The sequence below is a fragment of the Peromyscus eremicus genome, chromosome 6 (genome assembly GCF_949786415.1).
Source record: "Peromyscus eremicus chromosome 6, PerEre_H2_v1, whole genome shotgun sequence".
NCBI lineage: Eukaryota > Metazoa > Chordata > Mammalia > Rodentia > Cricetidae > Peromyscus > Peromyscus eremicus.
The window spans coordinates 64335697-64363142 of record NC_081421.1 but is presented as its reverse complement, the minus strand read 5'-3'; the positions used below and the strand labels follow the sequence as shown (position 1 = coordinate 64363142).

Sequence of the window (27446 nt, the reverse complement as noted above, 5' to 3'; positions counted from 1 at the left end):
AGAGCACACAGAATTGGCAGGGAGGGTCAGGGAAGATGGGTGTTATAGTGGGCCAACCTGCCAATAATGGAGCCAGCCTGGCACTGACAAGCCCTGAGGGAATAGGTCAAGGTCGGAGATCCAGGCAGAGGGGATGGGGCATCCAGCGAGTCCAAATGAGCAGAGAAATCAGAGGTTGTTTAGAGAGGATAGTGGGAGTGGAGAGAGAGGGAGAAAGTACCACGGAGTAGCAAGACAGCATTACCGTTTCCTGTTTATATATTAAGTGTGACTTCTTCTAAGTGCCTTATTTAATTCCCACAGCAACCCAATAAGGTAGAAATTGTTTCCATTTCATAAATAAGCAACAAAAACTCAGACTTAAAATGATTTCTCAAAAGACATTTTATCTGCATGTTTGTCTGTACCACATGCATGCCTGGTATCTGCAGAGGCCAGAAAAGGGCACTGGATCCTTGTCTATAACTCCAGTTCCAGACAATTGTGAGCTGCCATATGGATGCTAGGACTCCAATCTGGGTGCTCCGCAAGAGCAGCCAGTGTTCTTAACCACTGAGCCATCTCTCCAGCAAACCGCCCTACCTCAGCCCCCAGTATTAAAACGTGCACCAGGCCAAACACCCACTAAGTGGCAGGATAAAGACTGCGAACCAGATCTGTCCACTATTCTCTTGACTCTAGGCCATGCTACCTGTGAAGAAGCAGGTGGCCTGGGAGACAGTAAGAAGCTGAAAGAGAGGTAAGGATGGTATAGACCAGACTAACACAGGCCAGGAACATACAGAAGGACTGGAAATTCAGTCCTGTTTGGTGTCAAATCCAGTGAGGTGTTTGTGGCTTCATCTCCTACAAAGCTCACACTACACCTGTAATTACTGTTCGCAGTCTGCTGTCTCCACCAGCCTGGGAGCGCCATTTCGTTTGATGTGAGTATTCATAGCTGGTTACTAATGGTGAGGGGTTAGGAAGCAGTGGTGTCGAGGGCAGAGGGCAGAGTATGTGATAAACAGTGACATTGAACCGGAGGTGGCTTAGCCACAGGACCAAGGCAGGGCCTGGGTTCCAGGGAAATAGGAGGCTATTGGAGGCCAGTCTCTGGGTTTGTGCTCTCTACCTACTCACCTGCTTCATCCTGAAGACAGTCCCAGCTGGGTCCGTCCTCTGTAGAAGAGGGTCCGATAGCGTGTCCCTCTACCTGACCCTGAAGCCTGTGCTGTTCTTTGTACCTGCTGCCTCTCCATGGTCTGCACGGGTGGAAGTGGGGGGGCAGGGGGTAGTAGCTTCCGACAGCTAAATGGAAACTGCAGGCTTTGATGAGAGCTAAGGATAGAGACGGACTGGAGAGGTTAAGAACGAGAGAGTTGTGCAGTGGATACAGCCCCACTGAAGCTGAGGGTAAGGAAAGATCCTATGGCACAGAGGAGTGACCAGTGACAGTACTGATGACAGGTGAGTTTAGGGGCAAGTATCAGAAATTACATCAGAGGACATATTCTCACAGCAGCTCCTGACTGTGAAATGGGGGTCTCTGGATGTCACTTGTTTTCCCGTGGCTACAGGTGCATGTGTTACTACTTTCCAGGATTTCCAGTGTCAAATACCTTGAGAATGGACACGCTTTTTCCAGCCCAAGCCCACCACGAGATACTTAACACCCGCTACACTGCACACCCAATGCCTGGAGGGGTCAGAGTTTGAATCCTCTCAGTTTTGTAGAGTAGGAATTCAGGTCTAGAAGGGTCTAACGCATGTTTTCACAATAACGAGATACCCTCCAAACCTAAAATTCAGCCCCCTGACACTCAGGTACCACATATGCCTATACATGAACAGCCATGTTTAAAGCTATTTGTCCACAAATTCAGAAAAGATCAGTGAAACCAAGGTCTGAGACTTAGCGTTTCTAACTAATGACCACCATGAAACACCATGACCAAAAAGCAAGTTGGAGAGAAGGTTTTATTCAGCTTACACTTCCACATTGCTGTTCATCAACAAAGGAAGTCAGCACAGGAACTCAAACAGGGCAGGAACCTGGAGGAGCTGATGCCGAGGCCAGGAGGGGTGCTGCTTACTGACTTGTTCCATATGGCTTTCTCAACCTGCTTTCTCATAGAACCCAGGACCACCAACCCAGGGATGGCATTGCCCACCAGTCAACCCAGGGATGGCATTGCCCACCATGGACTGGGCCCTCCCCCACTGATCACTAATTGAGAAAATGTTTACAGCTGGATCTCATGGAGGCATTTCCTCAACTGAGGTTCCTTCCTCTCTGATGACTCTGGCTTGTTGTGAGTTGACACACAAAACCAGCCAGTATAGCAGTAATCAGAATCTAGGAAGTAAAACTATGGCAGCCAAGAATAAACCAAGACTCGGGGCTGATAATAAACCCCATGACCTAAATCTAAATTTTTAAGAGTTAGCTTTATTTGTTAAACCAAATCACTTTTTTAAACCAGACATTGTACATCCTCTCCCCTTACGATACTGCATATCCCACGCTAACCACAAGGCGTCACTCCTCTTTTCCGAGGCGACATTTGGGTTGACTTGACAGTGAGAAAGGGGTGGTCTTAAGTCCCAGGTCCAGGTTTGCTTTGGGAAGCTCCAGGGAGAGACTAGAGGCTGGGTTGGCAGGCATGAGGGAAGAGCAGTGTTTGGGCAGCCTCAGAGTCTCTCCTCATAAAAAGCTTTGCCCATCCGACTGAGTTCCTGCTGGTACTGTTGATGTTCCTTTTCAAACAGCTCGTGTAAGGCAGCTTGACGGACCTGGTAGGGAAGGCAGTGAAGTGTGGTGCTGGCTCTTTAATGCTCCTTCTCGGTCTCTGGATGCCTCCCCATCCCTGTGTTCCCTTGGACCTGGCCTTAGCAGGGACATAAGAGGAGGTGGTAGAAGAGAGTAAATCAGTGGAGGGAAGCCTATTTTATTTCCCCACCCTTGGGTGAAGACTCATTATTCAACAAATATTTTGCTGAGAATGTACCATGAACTACGAAATCTGCCAGGTACTCAAGATACTAAGAGGTGACATGGCAATTGGCACCTCAAGTGGAGAAGAACAGCTTAGGGTCTCACCTGGATGAAAAGAGCAAAGTAATGCATTGAGAATTGGAAATGTGTCACCTGCAGCTGGGTGATGGGACATGCTTATAATTTCAGCATATGGGAGGCTAAGACAGGATGTCTGCAAGTTCCAGGCCATCCTGGGATGCAGAGGAAGACCTTGTCTCAAAAATAAATACATAAAATAAATCCCCTGACTGGGTGTGGTGGTGCACTTTAACCCAGCATGCAGGGGTGCAGAGGCAGGAGGCCAGCCTGGTCTACATAGCAAGTTCCAGGTCAGCTAGGGGTAGATAGTGAGACTGTTCCAAACAAAATCCAACCCATCCCAACCCAAAGAACCCAAGAAAACAAAGCTTCACTAAGCCCAAAACTAAACAAGGAGTGCCACCTGCAAACAATGAAAAAATTGAAAAAAACCTCACTGACTGAAAAAGAGCTTTGACATTTGATGTTAATGTTCTGATAAAAATCATGAAAAACCTCAGAGGCAAACAATATAGTTAAGTCATGACAGAGAGTTTGATATGCCAACTGGCAGGGACATAGAGCAGGGAAGGAGGAAAACTCCAGGCAGCCCTCCTAGAACTTACCATCAGCAGCTGTCTGTTGGACTGTGCCAATTCCTGTTCCATAGCACCCTGCATCCTTAGGGTAGCATACAGGTTTCTCCGTTGGCTCAATGTCATCTGCCACATACAGTGAGTATGTGAATCCTGCCATCTGTTCCAAGGTTAGGGTGGGGATTAAGTCGGGGAGAGGAGTAGAGACACATCCTTACTCATGTGGTTCCTTTGTGACCAGAACCTCTGCCCCTGTCAGAAGACTGCAAAGTTCTGGAAAGGTTAGCCAGAACTGACGTGGAATCTAGTGTGTAAGTGCTGTTACTGAATCATACCATCGAGAGGAAGAGCTGTCAGCTGTTACAGTGCACACAAAAGGAAACGCCAAGTTGTCTCACCTACATCATTTAGAACTGGGTCCCAGTTCATTGTTCCTAACCAGTACCTTTTTGGTTTTGTGTTTTCTTTTCTTTCTTTTTTTTTTTTTTGGTTTTTCGAGACAAGGTTTCTCTGCGTAGCTTTGCGCCTTTCCTGGAACTCACTTGGTAGCCCAGGCTGGCCTCGAACTCACAGAGATCCGCCTGGCTCTGCCTCCCGAGTGCTGGGATTAAAGGCGTGCGCCACCACCGCCCGGCTGGTTTTGTGTTTTCAAGACAGGGTTTCTGTGTAGTTCTGCCTGCTTCTGCCTTCTGAGTGCTGGGATTAAAGGTGTGCGGCACCACCCAGCTATTTTTTTTTTTAATTTTATTTATTATGTGTACAGTGTTTTACCCTCATGTATACCTGTATGCCAGAAGAGGGCACCAGATCTCATTACAGATGGTTGAGAGCCACCATGTGATTGCTGGGAATTGAACTGAGGACCCCTGGAAGAGCAGTCTGTTCTCTTAACCTCTGAGCCATCTCTCCAGCCCCGTCTCCAACTATTTTTTAAAAAGACAGTTTCATGTAGTTGGCTGGCCTCCAACTCACTATGTAGCTAACCCTGAACTTCTCCTGTATCTCCTGAATGCTGAGGAATAAACCTAAGGCTTTGTGCATACTAGGCAGGCAGTCTACCAGTGAGCTATCTGTACCAACTCCCTTGCCCTGCAATGTCTCATCAAATAACCTAATTCCCTGGAATTTTATAGACTAGTCTGGGCTAAAACTCTGAGACCCACCTGTCTCTGCTCTATTGTTGAGATTAAAAGCATATAGCACCATATTGGGCCCCACTTTGGTTTTATTTTTTTCTTTTAATTTTTATTTTTTCAGACAGGGTTTCTCAGTAGCTTTGAAGCCTGTCCTGGAACTCAGTCTGTAGCCCAGGCTGGCCTCAAACTCACAGAGATCCACCTATCTCTGCCTTCCAAGTGCTGGGATTAAAGGTGTGTGCCACCACTGCACAGCCCACTTTGGGGTTTTTGAGAGTGTATCAATCACACTGTAACCTCTGTTGGCCTTAGACTTATGCTCATCCAAGTACTGCGATTATAGGTGTGAGCCCCCATGCCCTGCTTCTGCCAGCGTTTCTTTAAAAAACTTAGGACTGGAGGTACAGCTGGTGGTAGAGCACTTCCATGCACAAAAATCAAAACCTCAGCAGGTGGAATACGCAGTTCCGTCTTCTGGGTATTGTGTCACTCGTTCAACAACTGTTGAAGTATCTGCTATATCATTAGTACAAAGCCAGGCAAGAAACATGTGAGAATGAAAAACAAAACAAAAAAACAAAAGAAGAAAAAAGAATGGCAAACACATGTGCCTTTCCCGCAGAGATTTGGAAGCAGGCACAGAAAAAAAACAGACTTATCTACTAGGCGTTAACATGCTCATCTCCAACTGCTGAGAACAAGGCTGCTCCCTGTCTGCTCCACGTTTTCTTTCTGGAGGAGTCCCCAAGGAGAGCTGATTTAGGCGATGGCTCAGGGAGAGGAGAGTGGAAAAGAAACTGAGGGGAGGAGATGGAAACACAGACTACCTGTTGACCAGCTTCTTAAGTGCCACGGCTTTTTGCAAATTCTGAAAGAGAAGGGAGTTCTGTTGATCTGCCTTGATTACTAGAATCTGACCGCCAGTCCCTTTTGAGGAACGAAGTAGTCAGTATCCTAGGGGGAAGTGGGAAAGCTCTACATTTCTCAGAATGGACTGAAGAGAAAATACAGGGGCCAGAGTGGGACATATGTGAACAGCTCCTGTTTCAGAAGCAGCTTCCCATGTTTGCTAACTCTCCTGCAGCTCTTCCAAGGGCCTTTCTTTCTCAGGAATGCTGTACTCCGGGCACACCCACCCGGAAACTACACAAAGGGACCCCTCCAACGTCCGCCCCTCCAGCTCTGCCTACCTCTTCTACTTTTGTCATTTTTTCCGCAGACATGTCGACAGACATGCTTGGTGTTTCTGAGGCCACTGGGAAGGCTCTCCTTTCTGTTTAGTTTGGTCACTAAGGTTTCAGTAGTCATAGCAACAGTTAGGCGTCCAACAATGACCCTGGTCCTGAGAGTTGACTGGTTACTTGGCCTGTTGCCCTAGTGACCTAGGGAATCCTGGTTCTCTAGGTTTCTATTAGTGACAAGGCCAGGCTATCATGAGCAAGAGCCACAGAGTCCCTATTTCAGGATTTCAGACTACCTGCAAAGTCTAGATCCAGACACACAGTCCATCCAGTTTCTGGCAGCAAAGCTTCACACCCTATGTCCTGTAAGGGAAATGCAGACACACATCAAATGACCGTTGTTCTAAAACCCACTTTAAATGATTCATGGCCGGGAAGTGGTAGTGCACCTTTAATCCCAGCACTGGAGGCAGAGGCAGGTGGATCTCCATGAGATCAAGGCCAGCCTGGTCTACAGAGCGAGTTCTAAGACAGACAGGGCTACATAGAGAAATCCTGTCTCCAAAAGAAAAAAAAAAATCATGGCTTTTCAGTAGTTAATTTTATTAAATAATAATTTGTAAACTGAGACTAATACACTGACATTAGAAGAAATCACTTCACGTTGTCTCATCATCTTGGCATAGATGATGCCAAGTGCCAGAACATTCTTTTTACTTGTCATAACAGTATTGGGTGAAAGTGGGACAAATCTTTCCACTTCAGGAAAGTCATGTTCATACACCTGGTTTAAAGGGAGCACCAAATTCCCAGAGGACATTCCACCCACTTCCTCACTCCCTTTTCCTCATGAGGCTCTGCCAGACTTTTCCACCAATCAATCTGAGATGCTCTAAACCCAAATATTTCTATTCAACTGAGTGCAACAGTGTAGACATAGCAGACATCTCACCTCAGTTAACACCTTTGGGACTAAACAGCATTGAACAAGGTTAAGTGAATTACAGCCCAAAACAAGAGAAGATATTCAAGGAAGCTTTGACAGAAACATTAATGACATTTGAATTCAAATCCAGAAAAAGTGCTACTGGGAGATAATGAGGTCTTGGCCAATACTTAAAATGCCTCTTAAGAAAGGGCTGGGGAATGTCCTTCAGACCCAGCTCTGTAAGAACTCTGGGAAGTCTGGGCCTGCTGACCAGATCCTGAAGCCGCACAGGTGGCATCTGCAGCTCCATCACAGAGTACTCTCCAGGGTGTTATAGTTGTCCTTAAAACTCTTCAGTTCCAGGAAGTGCTTAGGACGTTTACTCTTCTGACTGGAGGGGAGGTATGTGACCTGGATGGTTGTTGGCGACATTTCAGATGACTGAGTTAGGTCTTTGGCTGCTGATTGGTGTTGTCTCTGAGAGCTCCCAATTCGTGCTTTGACCCTGAAGAACACACAGAAGACATGGACAGAATGAGAACTAGCAGAAAAGGGGCTGGAGAGATGGCTCAGTGGTTAAGAGCGTATCGTGCTCCACCAGAGGATCAGAGTTCAATTCCTGGTGTCTGTAATTCTAGCTCCAGGCCAGAACCTCTGCCTATACTTACACAGAACTAAAACCAATTAAAAAAAAAAAAAATCTTAAAAAAAACACTTAAAAAACAAAAAACAGAAGAATACAATTCAGAAATTATTCCACTCCATAAATGCAGCTAAAATGGTCTCTGATGTATTTTACCAGTGACTAAGCAAGGCACGGTCGCCCACACCTGTAATTCCTAGAGGCAGAAGCAGCATCACAAATTCAATGCCAGTCTGTCTATATAACAAGTCTGTCTGACTGACACACACACACACACACACACACACACACTGAACCCTCTCCTGCCCCCCAGAAACAAATAAAAAACCCAAACTACTCATTACTAGAACCATTTGATAATTTACGTATGACAGGAAAAACAAATTTTATTAAGTCCTCATTTCCATCATAATCCTTTTTGGGGTGTGGAGAGGGAGAGGGGACAGAAAGGGTCTTACTATGCAGGCTAGGCTGGCCTTACAGGAAGTGGGCCATCACATCTGGCTCCAGCAACAAAGTATTTAATGAAATACACAGGAAACCTGTTTCCCAGAGAGGGTTTCTCTGTGTAGCTCTGGCTGACTTGGAACTTACTCTGTAGACCAGGCTGGCCTTGAACTCACAGATCTGCCTGCCTCTGCCTCCTGAGTGCTGGGAAAGTATATGCTTCGATATTGCTAAGTACAATCACAATGTTGTACAGCCAACCTTCAAAATACTTTCCACTTTACAAAACTATGTTTATGTTGACTAAATAATGCTGTCTTATCTTCCCAAGTCTTAGCAACTACCATTCTATATCCTGTCTTGAGTCTGACTTCTTAGATCATGTAAATAAATCAGCATTTATCTTTCAAATGATTTTTCTTTTCTTTTGGGTTTTCTTTTTTTTTTTTTTTTGGTTTGGTTTTTTGAGACAGGGTTTCTCTGTGCAGTTTTGGTGCCTGTCCTGGATCTTGCTCTGTAGACAAGGCTGGCCTCAGACTCAGAGATCCGCTTGGCTCTGCCTCCCGAGTGCTGGGATTAAAGGCGTGCGCCACCACCGCCCGGCCTTTTTGGTTTTTTTGAGATGGGATTTCTCTGTGTAGCCTTGGCTGTCCCAGAATTTACTCTGTAGACAAGGCTGGCCTCACACACAGAGATAGGCGTGGCTCTGCCTCCCGAGTGCTGGGATTAAAGGTGCGCACCACCACACCCAGCTCAAGAGAATTTTTTTTTTAAAGTTCTTTTTTTTTTTTTTTTTAAAGATTTATTTATTTATTATGTATACAGAAGAGGGCGCCAGATCTCATTACAGATGGTTGTGAGCCACCATGTGGTTGCTGGGAATTGAACTCAGGACCTCTGGAAGAGCAGTCAGTGCTCTCAACCTCTGAGCCATCTCTCCAGCCCCTCAAGAGAATTTTTAACAGGTTTCCTGCCTAACTTCAAGATTTTTTTGTGTATATGTGCCTACAAGTTTATGTTCACTGCACATGTAAAGGAGCCCAAAGATGTCAGAAGTTGGTGTCACATCCCCTGGACTGGTCACTGTGATCCACCCAATGTAAGTGGTAAGAAAAAACCCAGATACTCCAAAAGAGAAGTACTTTTCACAGCTAAGCATCTATCCAGCTCCTAAAAGTTTATTTTTAAATTTTGCTTTTTATGTAAGTGTCTGTGTGAATGTAGGCTACCTGTGTGGGTACCCTTGAAGGCCAGGAGAGGTGATAGATCCCCTAGAGCTTAAATTACAGGCAGTTATGATCTGTCTGACACAGTTGCTGGGAACTAAACTCTGGGCCTCTAGAAGAGTAACAAGCACTCTTATAAATGCTGAGCCATATCTCCAGACCCCTTTCTAACCCTTAAACTAAATTTTCTTCTTTAGCTTTGTATGTTATTTTGGTTTGAATGAGAATGGCCCCCATGGGCTCCTATGTTTAAATACTTGGGTCCCCCATTAATGGAACTGTTTTTGGGGGATTAGAAAGTGTGGCCTTGTTAGATGTGGTATGACACATTTCAAATGATTTACGATTTACAGCATTCCCAGTCTCTCTCTGCTTTATACTCGTGCATCAGAATGTGAGGTCTAAAGTGCTCCAGTGCCCTGCTGGCCTGTCTGCTGCCATGCTAACCCCCATGATGGTCATGGACTCCGAACCTTTGGCCATAGTGAATTATCACAGCAACAGAAAAATATCTAAGTCATATGTGGTTGTTTTCATTACTGCTCTACACAAAAGAACACAGTAGAAATCATGTATTATTTTATGGCTGTTAGCTTAAATTAAAAAAAATTTGTTTTATGTGTATGAATGTTTTGCTTGAATGTATGTACGTGTAGCATGTGCATGCCCAGTGCACAAGGAGGTCAGAAGGCATCAGATCCCTGGAACTGGAGTTATGGATGGCTGTGAGCCATTCATTTTTAACACAGAGCCACTCTCCAGTCCTGGTATTATTATTGTTATTTGATGTTGAAACAAAGTCTCTCTTCACCAGCCTGGCCTTGAGCTCCTTATGTAACTAAGGATTACTATGAACACTCTCCACATCTCCACCTTCAGTGCTATGTTTTCAAGAGTGCATCACTGGCCAGCTTTCTGCAACACTGGGGACTGAACCCGTTTGGCATACACTCTACCAACTGCATTCTATCTCTAGACCCTGGTAACTAACTCTAGATCGACTTTCCTTTTTCAATATGCATGCTCATCTACAACTTTCCTAAGTGGCATAATGAAGCTATTTTAAAACATTCACCAGTCAGATTCTTCTAAAAACACCTGCTCAAAGCAGACTCTTTATTGATGTTCTTTCTTTAAAGACAGGGTTACACTGCTTTATATGGTTAAAAAAAAGTTGGGGGCTGGAGAGGTGGCTCAGAGGTTAAGAGCACCGACTGCTCTCCCAGAGGTCCTGAGTTCAATTCCCAGCACCCACATGATGGCTCACAACCATCTGTAATGAGATCTGGCACCCTCTTCTGTATACATAATAAATAAATAAATCTTAAAAAAAAAAAAAAAAAAAAAAAAAAGTTGGGTGGAATTTAATTCTTACTTTTATTGGACCAAGGCACAAAAAGAGGACCCTAGAACAGAAGGAATCCTTATGTGCTAAAACTTCATTCCTTTGCTAGCTATAGCATTTTTGACATAAAAAAAAAAAAGATTTGTTATTTACTGTGTATGGGTTTTTTTTGACTGCATGTATGTCTGTGCACTACATACATGCCAGGTTTCTGTGGAGGCCAGAAAAGGGCATCAGATCCCGCTGTAACAGGAGTTACAAATGGTTGTGAGGTACCATGTGGATGGTGGGTATCGAACCCTGGTCATCTGTAGGGGCAGCTAGTATTCTCAACCTCTGAGCCATCCCTCCAGACCTTTGATTTTCCTGGCTTTCCCTACTAAGTGCTGGTATTAAAGGCTTGCACCACTACATTCAGACCCCTTGACATTTTAGTGGGTCAGACAGAAGCAGAAACAAAAACCCCACAAAATAAAAATAGCAACCAAAATATGCATACAAAGTAGAAGTTTTTCTTACTAGCCTGTAGCACAAAATATCTGCTTGTTAATTCTGATAAGTTTTGTGTGAACAGTCTAGCACTTCTGTATTCTTTTATACTTACTCTGTTTAGAGACAGGGTCTTGTTATATAGCCTGGGCTGGCCTAGACCTAGAGATCCTTCTCCTTACTGTACTTCTGTCTAAGTAGCCCTCTATGACATGCCCTACTGTACTTACACAGTGGCCAGCTCACTTAAGGCCTCCTGATACCGCAAATATTCACTCTGGCCAAAAACCTTAGGGAAGAGAAAGGAAGAATTAGTCTCTTTGTCTGGAGCTTCCATCCCTTTAGTTCTTTGAGGGAAAAACTAACTGTTCAACTTACCCCTGTCCCATAGCGGGCTGTCTCATATCCATCCAGGAGGGTATCAATAAGGGCCTTACGTACACCCTTGAATGGAGTGCTAGTGCTTCGCAGATCTAGCAAGTAGGAGCGGAAATTCTTACCCATTAGAGAACAGGGATGCCGGCCTTCAGCATGAAATGGGATCTCTGAGAAGACAACAACATAATGATACCTCTTTTCCTTGTCTTTTTTTCTAGTTAATTTCCAAACTTAGAAATAGCTCTGCCGGGTGGTGGCAGCGGCGCACGCACTCAGGAGACAGAGCCAGGCGGATCGCTGTGAGTTCGAGGACAGCCTGGTTTACAGAGCGAGAGCTAAGACAGGCACTAAAACTACACAGAGAAACCCTGTCTCAAAAAAAAAAAAAAAAAAAAAAAAAAAGAAATAGCTCTAATTAAGCTGGGCGGTGGTCGCACACAACTTTAAACCTAGCACTCTGGAGGCAGAGGCAGACAGATCTCTCTAAGTTCCAGGCCAGCCTGGTCTACAGAGCAAGTTCTAGGACAGTCAGGGCTATCAGAAACCCTGTTTCGAAAAACAAAAAACAAACTAAAATATCTTCAATTATCATCACGAAAACCTCTATTTTGTAAAGTTAATATACACTAATAAAAATACTACACCTAACAACATGAGCTCAAAACAGTTTCTAATAGAATTAAGATCTGAGGAACATAGCTATGCCCAAGTGGTCATTTGGGTGGTGGTTACACAATTCTAAGCTCTATGCATTAACATCCTTTTTATACTGTTCTACTTGGCCATCTTGGCTTTAATATGTAACTTAAAGATAAGAACATGTAAGTAGTCATATAACATGAAAAAAATCTATTAATGATCTTTTGTGGATGTAGTGAAAAAGCACGTGCTATCATTCTTTTGTGGGAAAACAATTTCAGCACTCAGTCCATCAAGCTAAAGGTCTCAGTAGAAAAACTTTAAAAAAAAAAAAATCAAGTGCTAGGTGTAGTGTATTGGCACAAACCTATAATCCCAGCATTTAGGAGGCTAGGGCAGGAGGATGCTGAGTTTAAGGCCAATGTGAGCATGTGAGCTACAACTTGTCTCAAAGAAAACAAAACTCCAAACCCACCACCATAAGCTGGGGGCTGGAGAGCTAGCCCAGCAGTCGGCAGCATGTACTGTGCTTGTGGTAGAGCTGGGTTTAGAGGCTCACAACTATCCGGAATTCCAGTTCCAGGGAGCTGATACTCTCTTGTCCTCCTGTATACGCACGCATGCACAAACTCATGCAGGCACACAATACATACAACATAAAAACGGTAATTAAGGACAGAGTGTGGTGATGTATGCCTTTAATGTCAGTACTGGGGAGGCAGTGGAGTTGTGAGTTGTAGGCCTGCCAGGGCTAATATCGAGCTCCTGTCTTCAAAATCAAAACAAACCAACAGTTTCCCCAAACAAACAAAAACTAAAACAAAAGAAAGAAACCATAAACTGGGCTGGGAATGTAGTTCAATTGTTTGTTTGCTTATTTAGCATACCAGAAGCTCTGGGTTTGGTAACTAGCACCAAATAAACTGGGTGTGGTGGCAAAATGCCCACAACTCAGCACTGGGAGGTAGAAGCATGAGGCTTCCTCCTCAAGTTCCAGTTCAAGGTCATCCTCGGAAACACAGTGAGTTTATAACTATCTCCAAATTAAAAAATTAACCAAAAACCCAGACCAAAGTAAGTCAGACTCTTGGGAGAAGAAATAATTTACCATTGGGCTGTGGTGACACACCATTTTCATTCCAGCATCTGAGAGACAGAGGCAGGTGGATCTCTGAGTTTGAGGCCAGCCTGATCTATAGAATGAATTCCAGGACAGCCAGGACTACTAAGAGAGAAACCCTGTCTCAAAAAACCAATAATTAGTTAATTATCCAAGGTGATTTATCTCTTTTTTTGAGATAGCATCTCATCTATCCCTGGATGTCCTGGGACTCCATATGGTAGCTCAGGCTAGCCTTTAACTCAGAGATCTGTTTGCCTCTTGTTGCCTGAGTTGTGTGATTAAAGGTGTGCACCACCACACCTGGATACCCAAACTGATTTCTTTTAATCTAGTACTCTCAAAACTCTAGTAAATTCCTTCTAGCCATGATGTTCAAAAGGATAAATCTTCATAAGGCGCTCATCATTCTGTTCCCTAGGTTTAGATTCTAGAGTAGACCTTTATCAGCTAACTTACCAGAGGCACGGATGGCATCTAGAGCTTTCATCCTGTACAGATAGTTGTAGCAACCTGCTGGAAAAAAGACCAGTCTCAGGTATTAGTCTCAAAACTCCCCAAGATTACAGTAAATTAACAAACTGCCTTCTTGTATCTGCCATATACTCAATAACTGAGGACTATGGGTGATTGTTACAGGTTTTGAAAATTCTAAGAGTAGAGGAGTTCTAAAGCTGTAGGACTCCTCACTGTCACTGAAACATCCACCAAGAGCTTGTCACTTACTTTGAGTCCCCTGGGTTTCCAGCTGCAGTAGTCTAGTATCATCATCTGCAAGAAGCTGGGGTTCATACTTGATATCCTGAACCCTGGAGAGTCGAATATCGATCTCCTCTTTTAAGTCCTGTACATTCAGAGGAAACAAGACCGCATCATTACTTTGTATTCTGCTCCCTAATAATCTGTAACGGGTCCAGAGCATGTAAACTAAGATGAAACAGGGAAATCTAAGAATGGGTTTGGGATTCTCAACATACACCTCCAAGCTAAATCTCAATCTCTCTCTCTTTCTGAAACATGGTCTGTGTAGCTTGGATGTCCTGAAACCCACTATGTAGACCAGGTTGACCTCAAATTCATAGAGAACTACTTGTCTCCGGAGTGCGAGAATTAAAGGAGTATGCCACCTCACCTAGCTTTTCTCTTTTGAGAACTTATGTGTGTTTGTATATGTGTCTGAGTTGTACATGCACCTGAATGGTTGTGCATGCACTGTGTCCTCCTCTCTCTCTCTCTCCCCAACCCAAGGGCTTGGGTTTTCCCATGGAGGCTGGAAGCCAGCAAGCCCCAGCAATCCTTTAGTCTCTGCCACCTTCAGAGCTGAGGTTACAAGGGTACAGGGGACCCCTGGTTTGTATTATGGCTGGATCAGAACTCCAGTCCTAATGATTGGACAGTAAGAGCTCTTAACCATCGAGCCATCTCATCAGCTCCTAAGCTAGATTTTTTTTTTAACATGCCAGAATTTCTTTAGTATTTTTTTTTTTTTTTTTTTTTTGGTTTTTCGAGACAGGGTTTCTCTGTGTAGTTTTGCGCCTTTCCTGGAACTCACTTTGTAGCCCAGGCTGGCCTCGAACTCACAGAGATCCTCCTGCCTCTGCCTCCCGAGTGCTAGGGGATTAAAGGCGTGCGCCACCACCGCCCGGCCTCTTTAGTCTTAATACCAACATTATTTCTGGTTTTAAGACTAAGAAGAATCTTGGTAGGATGTTCTAAAGAACTTCCTGAGTTGAGAAAAAAATGAACCATGAGAAGTTATAAACCACTCTAAAAGTGCATAAAGAAACTTGTATGTATATGATCTATAATAGTTCGAGTTTGGAGACTATTCCACATGGTGTGACTCTGAAAGCTAAAGCAGGAGCATTGCTCCAAGTTCAAGGTCAGGGTGGGCTAAATCGAGTTCCAATCCAGCCAGGGCTGCAAAGTAAGCCCTTGTCATGAAAAGGAAAAAAGTACTAAAAATCACTTTATGTGTCAGTCCTCACACATTCAGAATCAACCACCATTACCAGTTTTGAATCTGTCTAACCTCATACCAGAGCCCAAGGAAATAAATTTGCTCTATTCTAGGACAGAATTTTGGGCCAAGGATTAGACAGCTATATGTACATTCTTTTTTTTTTTTTGGTTTTTCCGAGACAGGGTTTCTGTTTGCGCCTTTCCTGGAACTCCCTTTGGAGACCAGGCTGGCCTCAAACTCACAGAGATCCGCCTGCCTCTGCCTCCCAAGTGCTGGGATTAAAGGCATGCGCCACCACCGCCCGGCCGTATATGTACATTCTTACTACATAATGTTCAACCATTTCCCCAAGGGGTTTTATTAATTTATACTTTCAATACCAATGGATAAGGATTTAGATTTTTCTCTTTATATACATGTACATACACATATGTATGTTTAAATTAAAGGAACTTTGGCATCATGTAGTCTAGAGGCCACTAAACAGCTAAGCTTTAATTTGTCGTCATGTGCTGGAAACCACCCCTGTGTCCTTTCATACGGCCAAGTGGAAAGAGCACTGTTGACACTCCTGTCCACTGCGTCTTCTGTCAGCCTGTCCACTACGCCACAACAAGCACACTGGAGCCAATACTGCTTAAGGAAAGAACACACTTCAGCATCAGCTCTACCGTTACCTGCTTCTCACTGAACAGCAATTTATTGGCTACCTCCTATGTTTAGGACTAGTGTGAGTGATCACTGAGATACACCTCCAAAGTGTCAGAAACCTTGAGATGTATAGTCTATCAACAAAGGAATCACGTTTTAACCAACATAAAAGACAAACTGTGGTAGTGGTATGAGAAATTCAAGGTACGATAAGAATACAAAGAAGCTTGCATTAAAATATGTAATGTGTGTTGGTTGTGGTGTTTCAGGCCTTTAAAACCCAGCACTTTTGGGAGGCAGAGGCAGGTGGATCTCTTCAAGTTCATGGCCAGCCTGGTCTATAAAGTGAGTTGTAGGATTGCCAGGGCTGTTACACAGAGAATCCCCATCTTGGAAAAAAGAAAAAACAAAATAAAAAAATAAGTAATATGCATTCTTCTCTTGAGGAAATAACTTCTAAACTAAGATCTAAACTAAGAGGCTAGGTATTTCTATGCATGCTTGTAATTCTCAGGAATTCAAGGCCAACTTGGACTACACAGTGAGTTCTAGAGGTTAGTCTGGGCTACAAGAGACCCTAGTCTCAAAAAACCACAAAGGCGCCGGGCGGTGGTGGCTCACGCCTTTAATCCCAGCACTCGGGAGGCAGAGCCAGGCGGATCTCTGTGAGTTCAAGGCCAGCCTGGGCTACCAAGTGAGTTCCAGGAAAAGGCGCAAAGCTACACAGAGAAACCCTGTCTCGGAAAAACAAAAAACAAAACAAAAAACAAAAAAACCCACAAAGGAATGAATGAGGCAGCCAAGTGAAGACCATTTCAGGTCAGTGACAATGTGTACAAAGTTATGAAATTCAGTAACTAGAGCTTGATGCTGGTAATGGGAAGTTGGTAAATTCAGTTGTCTTTTACTAAAAAGTGAAAGACTGAGAAAGTAAAAGTATGATGAGGATGGCAATGGGATATCAGGGATTCTGGTTTAGAACTGGGGATGTTATCTCAGTTGGTAGAGGAAGCTTGTCTAGCATGCACCAGGTCCTGGGTTTAATCTCCAGCACTACATAAACCAGGAGTGGTGGTGCACACCTACAACATCTGTACTTGGGAGCTGGAAGCCCAGGCTGGCCTCCAACTCAGAGATCTACTTGCCTCTGCCTTCCAAGTGTTGGGTTTTAAAGGCCTGAAACACCACAGCCTGTATGATTATTTACTTTTTCTTTTCTTTTTTTTTTTTGGAGACAGGTTTTCTCCGTGTAGTCGTGAATGTCCTGGATCTTGTTCTGTAGACCAGGCTGGGCTTGAACTCACAGAGATCCACCTGCCTCTCTCTGCCTCTGGAGTGCTGGGATTAAAGGTATGGACCACCATGCCCAGCATGATTATTTACTTTTTAAACAGTCCAACGTGGCATATTATTTTAGTAATCTCAGCACTTGTACAGATCAGGCAGGAGGAATGCTTTGCCTGGGTTACACAGTTTAGTTCAAGGCCAGCCTTCATACATGTATGTCTCAAAATACAAAACAAAGAACAAAATTAAAAAGTTAGTAATTTGCTTCCTTCCTTAAGCTTGACGAGAAAGGTGGAACTAGGTGATTAATGTTTTCCCCTCTTCCTTCTTGTAGTGTTGGGGATAAAACCCAGAGTCTTTATGCATTCAAGGCAAGCACAATGGGTATATTTAAAATTCTGCAAAGGCAACTATTCTTACAGCTCTAGAGTGAATTGTAACCATTCCCAACATCATGCTAAAATGAAGCAACATGAAACACTTGGTAATTTAAAATGAACATGAGAAACATTTTACAGTTGAACTGGTTTAGTTCTTAAAGTACATGCAGCAGCAGCAGCAGCAGCAGCAGCAGCAGCGATCAAGTGAGCCAAGTCCACAGGCAGTTACTGCTTAAGTTTGTGAAGGGGAAAATGAAAATAATTGGACATAAAAACATATGAACAAAGTCATCTTTTTTTTTTTTTTTTGGTTTTTCGAGACAGGGTTTCTCTGTGTAGCTTTGCGCCTTTCCTGGGTAGCCCAGGCTGGCCTCGAACTCACAGAGATCCGCCTGCCTCTGCCTCCCGAGTGCTGGGATTAAAGGCGTGCGCCACCACCGCCCGGCCCAAAGTCATCTTTTAAAGTCAGAGAAAATCTCCTTGTGCCTAAAGAATCAGGTTTACCTTGCACCCTAAGGACCTACCTTGGGAGCATTGTGTCCCACAGGGACATGAGGTCCTCTTCTAGATTTCATTGCAAAACGCATGATTTGTCTCTTCACAAAAATAAACAGCAGCACAAATACCTGCCCAGAAAGATTAGAACCACCTTTAATAATAACAAATTAAATGAAAAAAAAAAACATTCAAAGTCCCTGGGTTTAGGCTCTCAGGGCAAGATGCTGTGGGATAAAACTTGGGGCAAAGCCAGGTCGCTGAGGGTAGGGCCAGCTAGCAGTAGGGAGGCGTGATCCCTGGGCCCTGGAATGTAAGAGGGAGGGATCTCAGCCCGGGGCGGGCAGCTTTGACTTAAAGTTCTCAGGCAGGCTACGGATACAAGTCAAAGGCCAGGAAATAGCAAGTGGCTGAAGAATGAAGTCACGGACCGCTCAGGAGGAGGGTCTCGACGGGGACAGACGCCACAGCAGGAATGGAGTGGGCAATCTCCTCACCAGGCTCCCGTATGCCATCACAAGCACAACATTCACTCCGGACAGCCAGTTACTGCTAGACGCCATCGCCTCTCTCCACGAAGACCTGCTAGGCTATTCCCACCGCGCTTGCGCGTTAGCCCAGGCTCAGCCGAGGCCAGGGCCCCTAGGTTCCTTGGAGCTCTCCGGCCATTTCCATCTGGTCTCGAAGAGAAACCAAACTAGAATTGGTCAGAAAACATGGTGGATGGGGGCGCTAGTTAAGCACAGCGCCTCTCCGCTCCACCCCCTGACACGTGACTCACGTCCGCAAAGGAACCTGGGAGTGCCGGGTGTCGAGACGCGGAACTACGCCAGTAAAAGAGGAAGCTGGGGTGGGGTGTGGGAGGGGGGGGCGCGGCGTCCGGGAGTCACGTGATGGAGGCGGGGCCCTACGGGGCGGGGGCGGGACGGGCGGGACGAGCGGGACGGGCGGGACGGGCGCGCGGAACGCCAGAGCTGTGTTTCGTGGCGGGGAGGGCGCGCGCACGCTGACGTGCGCGGCCCTTTGCGCGTCACGTGCTGAGGGACGCAGGAAGGCAAGTGGGAGGGGGAAGGCGCGAGAGCGAGCGCGAGAGGGAGAAGGAGGGAGGGGGTGGGGAGGAGGGAATCTTATATCACGTGACAGGGGCGGCGCGGCCCGGGGTGTCAGTGTGGAGGAGACTGAGGTAAAGTTGGGAGCGCAGCGGCGTTGGCGGCGGCGGCGGCGGCAGCGGCAACGCGGCGGGGCCGGGTATTGTCCGCGGCCCCTTTAAATCCGCGATCCCCTTTTTACCCTCCCTCCTTTTCCTCTGTCCCCTCTGTCCCCCCCTCCCGCGGTAGGCCCCCCCCACGCTGTGTGTTTTCCCGCTGTGTACACCCTTCTGGTTTTGCGAACCCCGGCGTCCAACCTCCCCCCCACCCCCCCCCGTGGTGGCCGCCGGAGGTTTTGTTTATAGTCGGGTTCGCGGCCTACTGGGCCGCGCCAGAGCCGGGGCCTCGATTTGGGAGCGTGGCCGGGGCGGGGCTTGGGGCAGCCGGAGGGGGGGGGGTCATGCGGCTAGAGCCTGAAGGGGGAGAGCGAGAAAGAGCGCGGGCGAGCCAGGCCCGGGCCCAGCCTGAGGTAGGGTTCTCTACTAGGGCCAGTGGGGCCAGTGTCTGTGGAGAAGGCCTCCTCCCTTCCCAGCCCTCTATGGGCCTCTGATCCGGATCCGGCCTGGTCTGGGGGCGAACGGGGGGGTGGGGTGGGGTGGGGGGGGCGATGGGGTGGAGCTGCCCTGAACTCCCCCATGTGGCCCTCAGTTTGGAGTGTGGAGGCTTAATTTGTTCCGGGTGGGAGGTAGAGAGGCGAATGGCCCCATGGGCTCTTGATGTGGCGCGGAGGGGGGTGAGTCTCCCATCCTCCGCGCGTGGGCTTCTGTCCTCTGTTCGTTTCCAGCCTCTTTGTCAGCTCCTCTTATTACCCTGCCTTCTTTCTTACCGACCCTGATCGTGGAATATATTTTTGCTGCTGTCTTTAGCTTCCTGCTGTCTATACTGTAGTTTTGGGTACCCAAAACCATTATATTATTTGGGAAGCTGGATATGGAGGCCCCCATGGGCTGTATTACGCCTAAGGGACGTCACTATATCACTGGGCATTTGTTCATTTTTCTCATAATGGGAATGGAATTCCAAATTTCTTGAGACCCTTCACCTGGTGGACAGCCCCTAAATTGCTGTGCAACGTGATGTCACAAACAAGAGACTGTTTTTCCACGATTCTTAAAATTTAGCCACCTCTGGTGTAGGTTGTTGTGGAAAGAAAAACACCACAGTAAAAGGCGATTTTGTTGTTAACGTTTTTTTGCCTTTGACTCAACTGTGATTATTAAATGGAGAGATCCTTTTTTGTCTCCACCTCCCATATTCTGCGTTGGGGATATCTGATGTGATTTGCTGGGAGGGGATTTGGATCATTTTGACAACCAACATCACTAGAGATTAAAACATTTTGGATGTGTATCTGTTGATAAAACCTGTGTTGTGGTCTTACACCATTGTCTTTAATTATTAGATTACCCCAATGATTGTTTCTGTCGTGTAAAATAGTGATGAAGTGTTTCTGACTGGGAAAGCTATTAGAGTGAAGGTGGTTGGGGAACGGGACACAGGTCTGCAGCTGAGCTTCTAGGGATTAGTTTCTCTGTTAGAGGTGATAAGCCTAACCCATTCCAGTCCAACTTTAGAATGTCTGAATTGTTTCTCAAATTAGATTGTAAGCTCCCTGAGAGCAGCAACTAAGTCACAATGCTTTTGTATTTCATGAAGTATTGGACACGTAGTAGATACTCAATAAATACTTATTGTTTATTTTTTTCAGTAAAATTTCTCTGGCTATTTTTTTTAAGTAGCTGGCTTTCAAAATGTAGTCAAGGGCACTTCTTTGTTGAAACCTGTACTTGTTCCCGTAGCGTTCTCTTGGTTTCCAATACTTCTTTCTCATCCTATTTCCCTTAAGTACTTATTTTTTTTTAAGAGTTAACAAACATGGTCACTCACTCCCACTGTATAACTCTGGGTATTTATCTTTGTTTGCTATTAAAAAGCTATTAATTCTGTGCCCTTAAGTGGTTTGCCCAGATTATTTACTTTTGACCTGTTGCTCATTATTACTGATTAGGAGGTAAAATATTCTTAGTTTCACATTTCAAAGTATTACCAAAGTAAGAATTGTCACCCCCCCACCCCCATTAGTTATGTATCTTTCAATATGACTTGGTAATATATTTACATTTCACTTGTAAGATAATGTGCAGTGATTTATACAGCTACTCTTACAGCTTATATTTATGGTATAATTCTCAAAAATTGGTATTATACATGGAATAGAAACCATTCAGCATTTTTTTTTTATTATCTTAGCCAATTTTAAAACAATAATTAAAAAGCCCTTTATTGGTGATAAGGAATGTAGTAAGTCTTTGTTCTTCATAACCACATCCCAAAAGAAAGACCTGTGCAACCTATTGACACTACTTGGTGAAGGATTTATCTGCAGGAAAGTCTGCTTTCTCTGTGTTATCGAAGAAATAGGTGAAGTTCATGTTCCTAATAGTTAATTCTTGCATATTTCTGTAGAACTTTCATGACCTCAGAATCCAGTGTCTTCTGGGCAGTATAGAATTAACCCTGTATAGTGTTTCGTTAGTGAAAGAAAAAAATATAGAGTAGGAAAGTATAAATTTGTCTTCTTTTGAAAGGAATAAAACAATGAAAAGTAACCCAATTTTGAGCACTCTATCGTGATGATGAATGTTTTCTTTGTTTACTCAAAGCAGCAGCTGAGATTACATTATAAAACAATATGAAGAAAGGGCACTTGGATTTAGTAGAACACTTACTTGGTAGAAAGAACAGAAACTATGTTCTGGTTTTGGAAAGGTTCTTGTGTTTTTTTTATGTTTCTTAAATGTGAAATCATTCTGCAAACAATGTCTCAAATTTAAAGTCATTTTCGAGAATCCTTTCCAAATAAAACTTGGTGATAGGTGCATTTGATTGGGGGCAGATTTGGGATTCCCCTTTTATTAAGGTGAGTGGTGGGAAGTAATTGCCATTCTGTTTACTGAAAGTGTGTTCGAGACCAATGAAGCAGCTGCAAAGGCAGTGTGCTGGGATTAACTAGGAGATGGATTCTGCATAGTCCCTAGGACTAACGCATGGCCTCTTAGAGTCAGTCATAAAGAGCTGAGACTGGAAGGAAAAGGCTAGTTATGAACTTGGCTTTTCCCAAGTAGTAGAAGTCACACACAACTTATATCAAACAGTTGTAGGGCAGGTAAGGCTATGGCTTTTAATGTATGCTGGGTATAATTTTTTTTTCCTATCTCCTATTATGGTTATGAACCTAGGTCCTTAACTGAGCCATGCCCAAAGCTCCTAAATATTTTAAATTGTAATTTCTTTGACTTATAGACTAACCTAGAAGGCTTGCTCCTTTCCTCCCTCTCTCCCTCCCTCCCTCCCTCCTTCCCTTCCTCCCTCTCTCTCTCCTTCCCTCCCTTCCCTTCCTTTCCTCTTTTCCTCCTTTCCTTCCCCCCTTCCTCCCTGTGTTTGTTCTTTCTTTCATGTCTGTCTGTCTTTTGTGACAGGATCTTACTGTGTTGCCCAGGCTGGCCTCAAATTTGCAATCCTCTCTGGTCAGCTTTCCAAGTGCTGGGATTACAGGTATGTGCTGTGCCCAACTCCTGGAAGGCATTTATTTTCTAGGGTTTGTTAATTATATTTTTTGTCAAAGACACTTCAGATACTTTCACGTGTATGGAAAGTTTTTTAATATTGATAATGTTTTTGTTTATTTGCAAGATAGCAGTAACTAAATTACTATGTTCTTAACATCTTTTAAAAATAGTCACATAGGCCAGCACTTGGGAGGCAGATGCAGGAGGACTGCCTTGAGTTTCAGGCCAGCCAAGGCTACGTAGTAAGACTGTCTTCAAACAAACACCACACATGCTTTATATACATTTTTGGATGGAGGGTTTGTTGATCTGGACATTATGTATGCAAAGGACCTTATGTATGCAAAGCATATGTTTTATCACTGAGGCACATGAATAAAAATGGGTTTACTGCCATATTTAAACAACATAAAATGTCTTAGTGGCACACACCTGTTGATACAACACTTGGGAAGTAGAGGAAAGATAAGATTTTCAAGGTCAGCTTTGCTACATTGTGTTTGAGGGCAGATCAAACTAAAATTCTAAAATATATCTCAAGAAGCTGAATCTTGAGTTGAAAATGTAGCTCAGTGGGAGACAGCTTGCCTAGCATATAAAAAAGGCCTGAGTTTGATCCCCAGTACCACTAGAGAGAAAAGAATAGGTTAAAAAAAAAAAAGTTGAATTTCCTTAGTTTGTTCCTTTGAGAAAAGTAAAGTGGTTGGTGGTAAAGTTTTGATAAAACAATTAAAAACATTTTACCTACGTTTAACCATCTCTTTTTTTCCTCTTCAGTATTCTTCCTTGTAAATACTGTTATTTGTATATACTGTAAATGATGACGTCGGTGGGCACTAACCGAGCCCGGGGAAACTGGGAACAACCTCAAAACCAAAACCAGACACAGCACAAGCAGCGGCCACAGGTAATGAACTCAAGGATGTGAATCCATCCAGTCCTGAAACCTGATAGCTGATAGTGGTTTTCATGCAATGTGCCATTATTCTGGCTTTGACTCTTAGTACCTTCTTCTTCTTATCTATTCCTTGACTCTTCTGTCAGAGGCATACTGTGATATAACAAGTTTACTTTTTGTTACTTAATATTGTAAGGAGTAGGGCTTCATTTTGAGTTCTGTGCTAGATATGTCTAACAGTGTTTTCCTTCTGGTATCTGAGCTGATTGAGTAGTACATTACTTACATTGCGATTTCTTTTTTTGTGGGGGGGGGGGGTTTCGAGACAGGGTTTCTCTGTGTAGCTTTGCGCCTTTCCTGGAACTCACTTGGTAGTCCAGGCTGGCCTCGAACTCACAGAGATCCGCCTGGCTCTGCCTCCCGAGTGCTGGGATTAAAGGCGTGCACCACCACCGCCCGGCTACATTGCAATTTCTTTAGCCAGTATTTGTCAAGATATCTTTTTTCTGAAAGATTTTGACTTCTGCTCTTACTTTCCCCTAAGGTCTTGAGGCCTTACCTGAGTTTTCCTTTCCCAAGAGAAGCTAGGGTTTTCACTATAAATAATCCTTTTAAATTAACAAATGAGCAGTGGTTCTTAACCTACCTAATGTTGTGACCCTTTAATACAGTTCCTCGTGTTGTGGTGACCTCCAACCATAAAATTATTTTCATTGCTACTTCATAACTGTAATTTTGCTACTGTTATGAATTGTAATGTAAATATCTTATATGCAGGATATTTGGTATTCGACCACTGTGAAAGAGTCATCCCACCTCCAAAGAGTCATGACCCACTGGTTGAGAACCACTGCCTTAGAGCATAATTAAGTTTTAGAGAAATAAATTAACCTTGGGTATTAAGTTTGATTTAGGTGTGCTGTAATCACAGAATCCATAACTAGTGTTATGGGTGTTATACCAATGTGAGTTAATTACTTAAATTGAGCTATTGTCCAAATATATTGAATACGTAAGACTAAGGGTTTCCCCATATGTTCCTTGACTTTCTATTCCCCCTTTCCCTTATCTCTTTCCTGGCTTTCCTCCAGTCTTGCTATGTATCCCTGGCTGTCCTGGTTGGTACTCACTGTGTATTCTAGGCTGACCTCAAACTTGGAATCTCCTGTGTCTCAGCTTTTGTGTAGTGAGCTTAGACATGTGCTGTCACTATGATCTGCTCCCTTACAAATTTCCCTCTTGTCTCTAAATAAATAAATTCCTTTTCTTCTTTTTTTCTTTTTTTGGAGACAGGGTTTCTCTGTCTTGCCTTGCCTGGCATTGAACTCAGAGATCCTCCCGCTTCTGCCTCAGTGCTGGGATTAAAGGTGTGCACCACCACAGCCAGGCTTCTTTTTCTTGAGACAAGATTTCACTAAATTGTTCAGACTGGCCTTGACTTATGATATTCATGCCTCAACCTCCTGAGTTTGTGGGATTACAGGTCTGTACCACCAGGTCTGCTCTCCTTAACACACACACACACCCTGGTTTTTTCGAGGCAGGGTTTCTCTGTGTAGCCCTGGCTGTCCTGGAACTTGCTCTGTAGACCAGGCTGGTCCTGAACTTACAGAGATCCACCTGCTTCTGCTTCTAGAGCTACACACATGCTAGGCAAGTTCTTTACTTCTGAGCTTGATCTGCATCCTACTGGTTTGACTTTTTTTGTTTTTTTTTGGGGGGGGGGGTTGTTTGTTTTTTTTTGAGACAAGGTTTTTCTGTGTAACAGTCCTAGCTGTCCTAAAACTTGATCTGTAGACCAGGTTGGCTTCAAACTCAGAGATCCTATTGCCTCTGCCTCTGGAATTAAGAGCATATGCCACCACTGCCCAGGTCCTTTTTTTTTTTTTTTTAATTACAACAGAAAAGAAACTGGTGTGGTAGAGTGTAAAGATTTACTATGTAGGTCCCTCTTCATTAATTTCTTACCTCTTGATTAAGGTTTCTTGATCCTATCTCACCTCTTAGGCTACTGCAGAGCAGATTCGACTTGCACAGATGATTTCGGACCATAATGATGCTGACTTTGAGGAGAAGGTGAAACAAGTGAGTGTCCCACTAGCTTTCTGTAAGCTAAGAAAATATCAGAATGATTAAATGTCATTTTACATTGATAATTGCATATACATTGAATATAATTACCCTGGGTAGGGAGATGGCTCAGTGGGGAAAGTGCTTGAGGACCTGACTTTGAATCCCATAAAGCCTGGCAAACTAAGCATAGGAGCACACATTTGTAATCTCAGTGCTCTTACTGTGAGATGGGAGGTAGACACAAAATCTGAGCTTCTGTATACAGTGGTGAACAACCAAAGAGAGACTGTCTCAAGGTGAAAATGTAGGACTGACACCAAGGTTGTCCTCTAACCTCCATTTCTGCTACACACATAGATATTTGAGTATACGTCATACATACACAAGGAAGAATAATTAGATTCATTATTAGTTTAGAACATTAAATAATTGTTTCCAATGCTTATATATTGCATTCCTTTGAATAGCTACCTTGTCCAGAAGTTCTATCTTAATTCTAACTCTGTGTGTGTTCTGATACCCCCAGAATTTTGTGAATACTAATTTCATACCTCACCACTGAGCTGTATTCTTAGCCCCTTGGATCTAGGAAGTGTGGAAAATGATATGTAGAACAGAAGCTTGTGTATTTCAACTTGATTTTTCATTTGATGCTTAATTACTTTGTGAATATTTTTGACCTCATCCCTAAGCTACAGGTGTTAAAATTTTGCTTTTGTTAACATTTAGATGTATTTGTACGCATGTATGCTATAGTACTTGATGTGGAGGCAACATGATAATTTGTGGGAGTTGGTTTTCTCCTCCTATCTGTAGGTCGTAGGGATTGAACTCAAGTTGTCTGGCTTGGTGGCAAGTGCCCTTTTAACCTGCCAAGTCATCTTTTCAACCTTAAAGTTTTGCTTTTTGAAAGTACAATTAGATTTTACATATCTTGCTTTTTAAGCTTGTTTCTTTCAGTTGTAGCTGGTATCTCCTCCCTTCATCTAGTTTCTTTTTTGGAGTATAAACTTTGCTTATGATTACTGATTTTTCTCTTTTAGTTGATTGATATCACAGGCAAAAACCAGGATGAATGTGTGATTGCTTTACATGACTGCAATGGAGATGTCAACAGAGCCATCAATGTTCTCCTGGAAGGAAATCCAGACACGGTAGAGTGCTAATAGTGTTTTAATAATTCTAAAAACAATCTTAAAGCAACGTTCTAAATAGAATAAGAAACATCCATGGAGATTCTGGCAGATTACAAATACTATCCGTTTATATACATATCCTCTTCATTAGCATCATAAGTGAAAGCAAGTGAAGTCAGTCTCTTCTGATTGGTCTGGAACAAAGTGTTCATTCCACATGACTGATTTCAAGGCTTAGAAGGCTTGTGTTGCTTTGAATTAGAGGTATTTAGTAATCATGGAAGATTTCTGTTCATTTTAGTTGCTTATAGTCACAAATTGCTAGCTTCTAAGTAGAGGACTTTCCTCTAATATTTATTAGCTTTATATTAACATACTCTTTCATTATTTGAACTTAGTTTTGTTCTGCTAGTAAAAAAAAAAAAAGCTGTATAGTCTGTTGACATTCCTGGATCTGATAGAGAATATCTTGGAGGATGGCTTGCCTTGGAATTTAGACAAATTGCTCTCATTTCTCCTTCCCACCTAATGAGAATTCTTTTGTATTTGTCTTGTTTTTAACAACAACACTGCCTTCCTACATTTTTGATATTGCTATAGCACTTACTGGAGGACTTTAGTTTTATGTGAGAAGAGCATTTTGAAACATTTTCACAATGCTGGTCTTACACTGAGGAGTTT

General features: G+C 43.7%; 3 protein-coding genes across 27 annotated transcripts in view; 1 reads left to right on the top strand and 2 right to left on the bottom strand.

The window, feature by feature from the left end:
- Window positions 1-2411: 2411 nt before the first annotated feature.
- On the bottom strand, window positions 2412-6091 carry Cfap141 (cilia and flagella associated protein 141). The gene is made up of 4 exons (XM_059265728.1): window positions 5960-6091; window positions 5597-5637; window positions 3664-3793; window positions 2412-2775 (listed from the first exon to the last, which is right to left on the bottom strand). Exons 1-4 carry the CDS (start codon window positions 6002-6004, stop codon window positions 2674-2676), a joined length of 318 nt encoding a protein of 105 aa, XP_059121711.1. The 5' UTR covers window positions 6005-6091; the 3' UTR covers window positions 2412-2673.
- Window positions 5597-20056, bottom strand: C6H1orf43 (chromosome 6 C1orf43 homolog). Of its 5 annotated transcripts, XM_059265723.1 has the most exons (10): window positions 18723-18792; window positions 18439-18638; window positions 17971-18072; window positions 13892-14009; window positions 13625-13681; window positions 11407-11573; window positions 11259-11317; window positions 7150-7383; window positions 6247-6313; window positions 5597-5637 (listed from the first exon to the last, which is right to left on the bottom strand). In XM_059265723.1, exons 2-8 carry the CDS (start codon window positions 18502-18504, stop codon window positions 7188-7190), a joined length of 765 nt encoding a protein of 254 aa, XP_059121706.1. In that variant the 5' UTR covers window positions 18505-18638; window positions 18723-18792; the 3' UTR covers window positions 5597-5637; window positions 6247-6313; window positions 7150-7187. The 5 variants fall into 5 exon arrangements, with proteins under 5 accessions (XP_059121706.1, XP_059121710.1, XP_059121705.1 ...); XM_059265727.1 differs by lacking the exons at window positions 18439-18638; window positions 18723-18792 and adding an exon at window positions 19916-20056; XM_059265722.1 differs by lacking the exon at window positions 18723-18792 and having other exon boundaries at window positions 18439-18716.
- Window positions 18892-27446, top strand: part of Ubap2l (ubiquitin associated protein 2 like) — a 54925-nt gene continuing 46370 nt past the window's right edge. For 17 of the 21 annotated variants that reach the window (XM_059265709.1, XM_059265714.1, XM_059265715.1 and 14 more), the window contains exons 1-4: window positions 19009-19124; window positions 23436-23565; window positions 25564-25641; window positions 26673-26783. In XM_059265709.1, the coding sequence (XP_059121692.1) occupies window positions 23476-23565; window positions 25564-25641; window positions 26673-26783 (279 nt within the window). In that variant the 5' untranslated portion in view covers window positions 19009-19124; window positions 23436-23475. The other 4 variants (XM_059265700.1, XM_059265698.1, XM_059265697.1 and 1 more) reach the window with 4 other exon arrangements.

Coding starts and splice junctions, on each gene's coding strand:
- Cfap141 (XM_059265728.1), bottom strand. CDS start 6,004: ATGTCTGTCGACATGTCTGCGGAAAAAATGACAAAAGTAGAAGAG. Junction 5,638..5,959: donor AAATGACAAAAGTAGAAGAG/GTAGGCAGAGCT, acceptor CTTCTCTTTCAG/AATTTGCAAAAAGCCGTGGC. Junction 2,776..3,663: donor CCAACAGACAGCTGCTGATG/GTAAGTTCTAGG, acceptor CTTCCCTACCAG/GTCCGTCAAGCTGCCTTACA.
- C6H1orf43 (XM_059265723.1), bottom strand. CDS start 18,504: ATGGCGTCTAGCAGTAACTGGCTGTCCGGAGTGAATGTTGTGCTTGTG. Junction 14,010..17,970: donor TGGGACACAATGCTCCCAAG/GTAGGTCCTTAG, acceptor CTGAATGTACAG/GACTTAAAAGAGGAGATCGA. Junction 11,574..13,624: donor AGATGCCATCCGTGCCTCTG/GTAAGTTAGCTG, acceptor TTGTCTTCTCAG/AGATCCCATTTCATGCTGAA.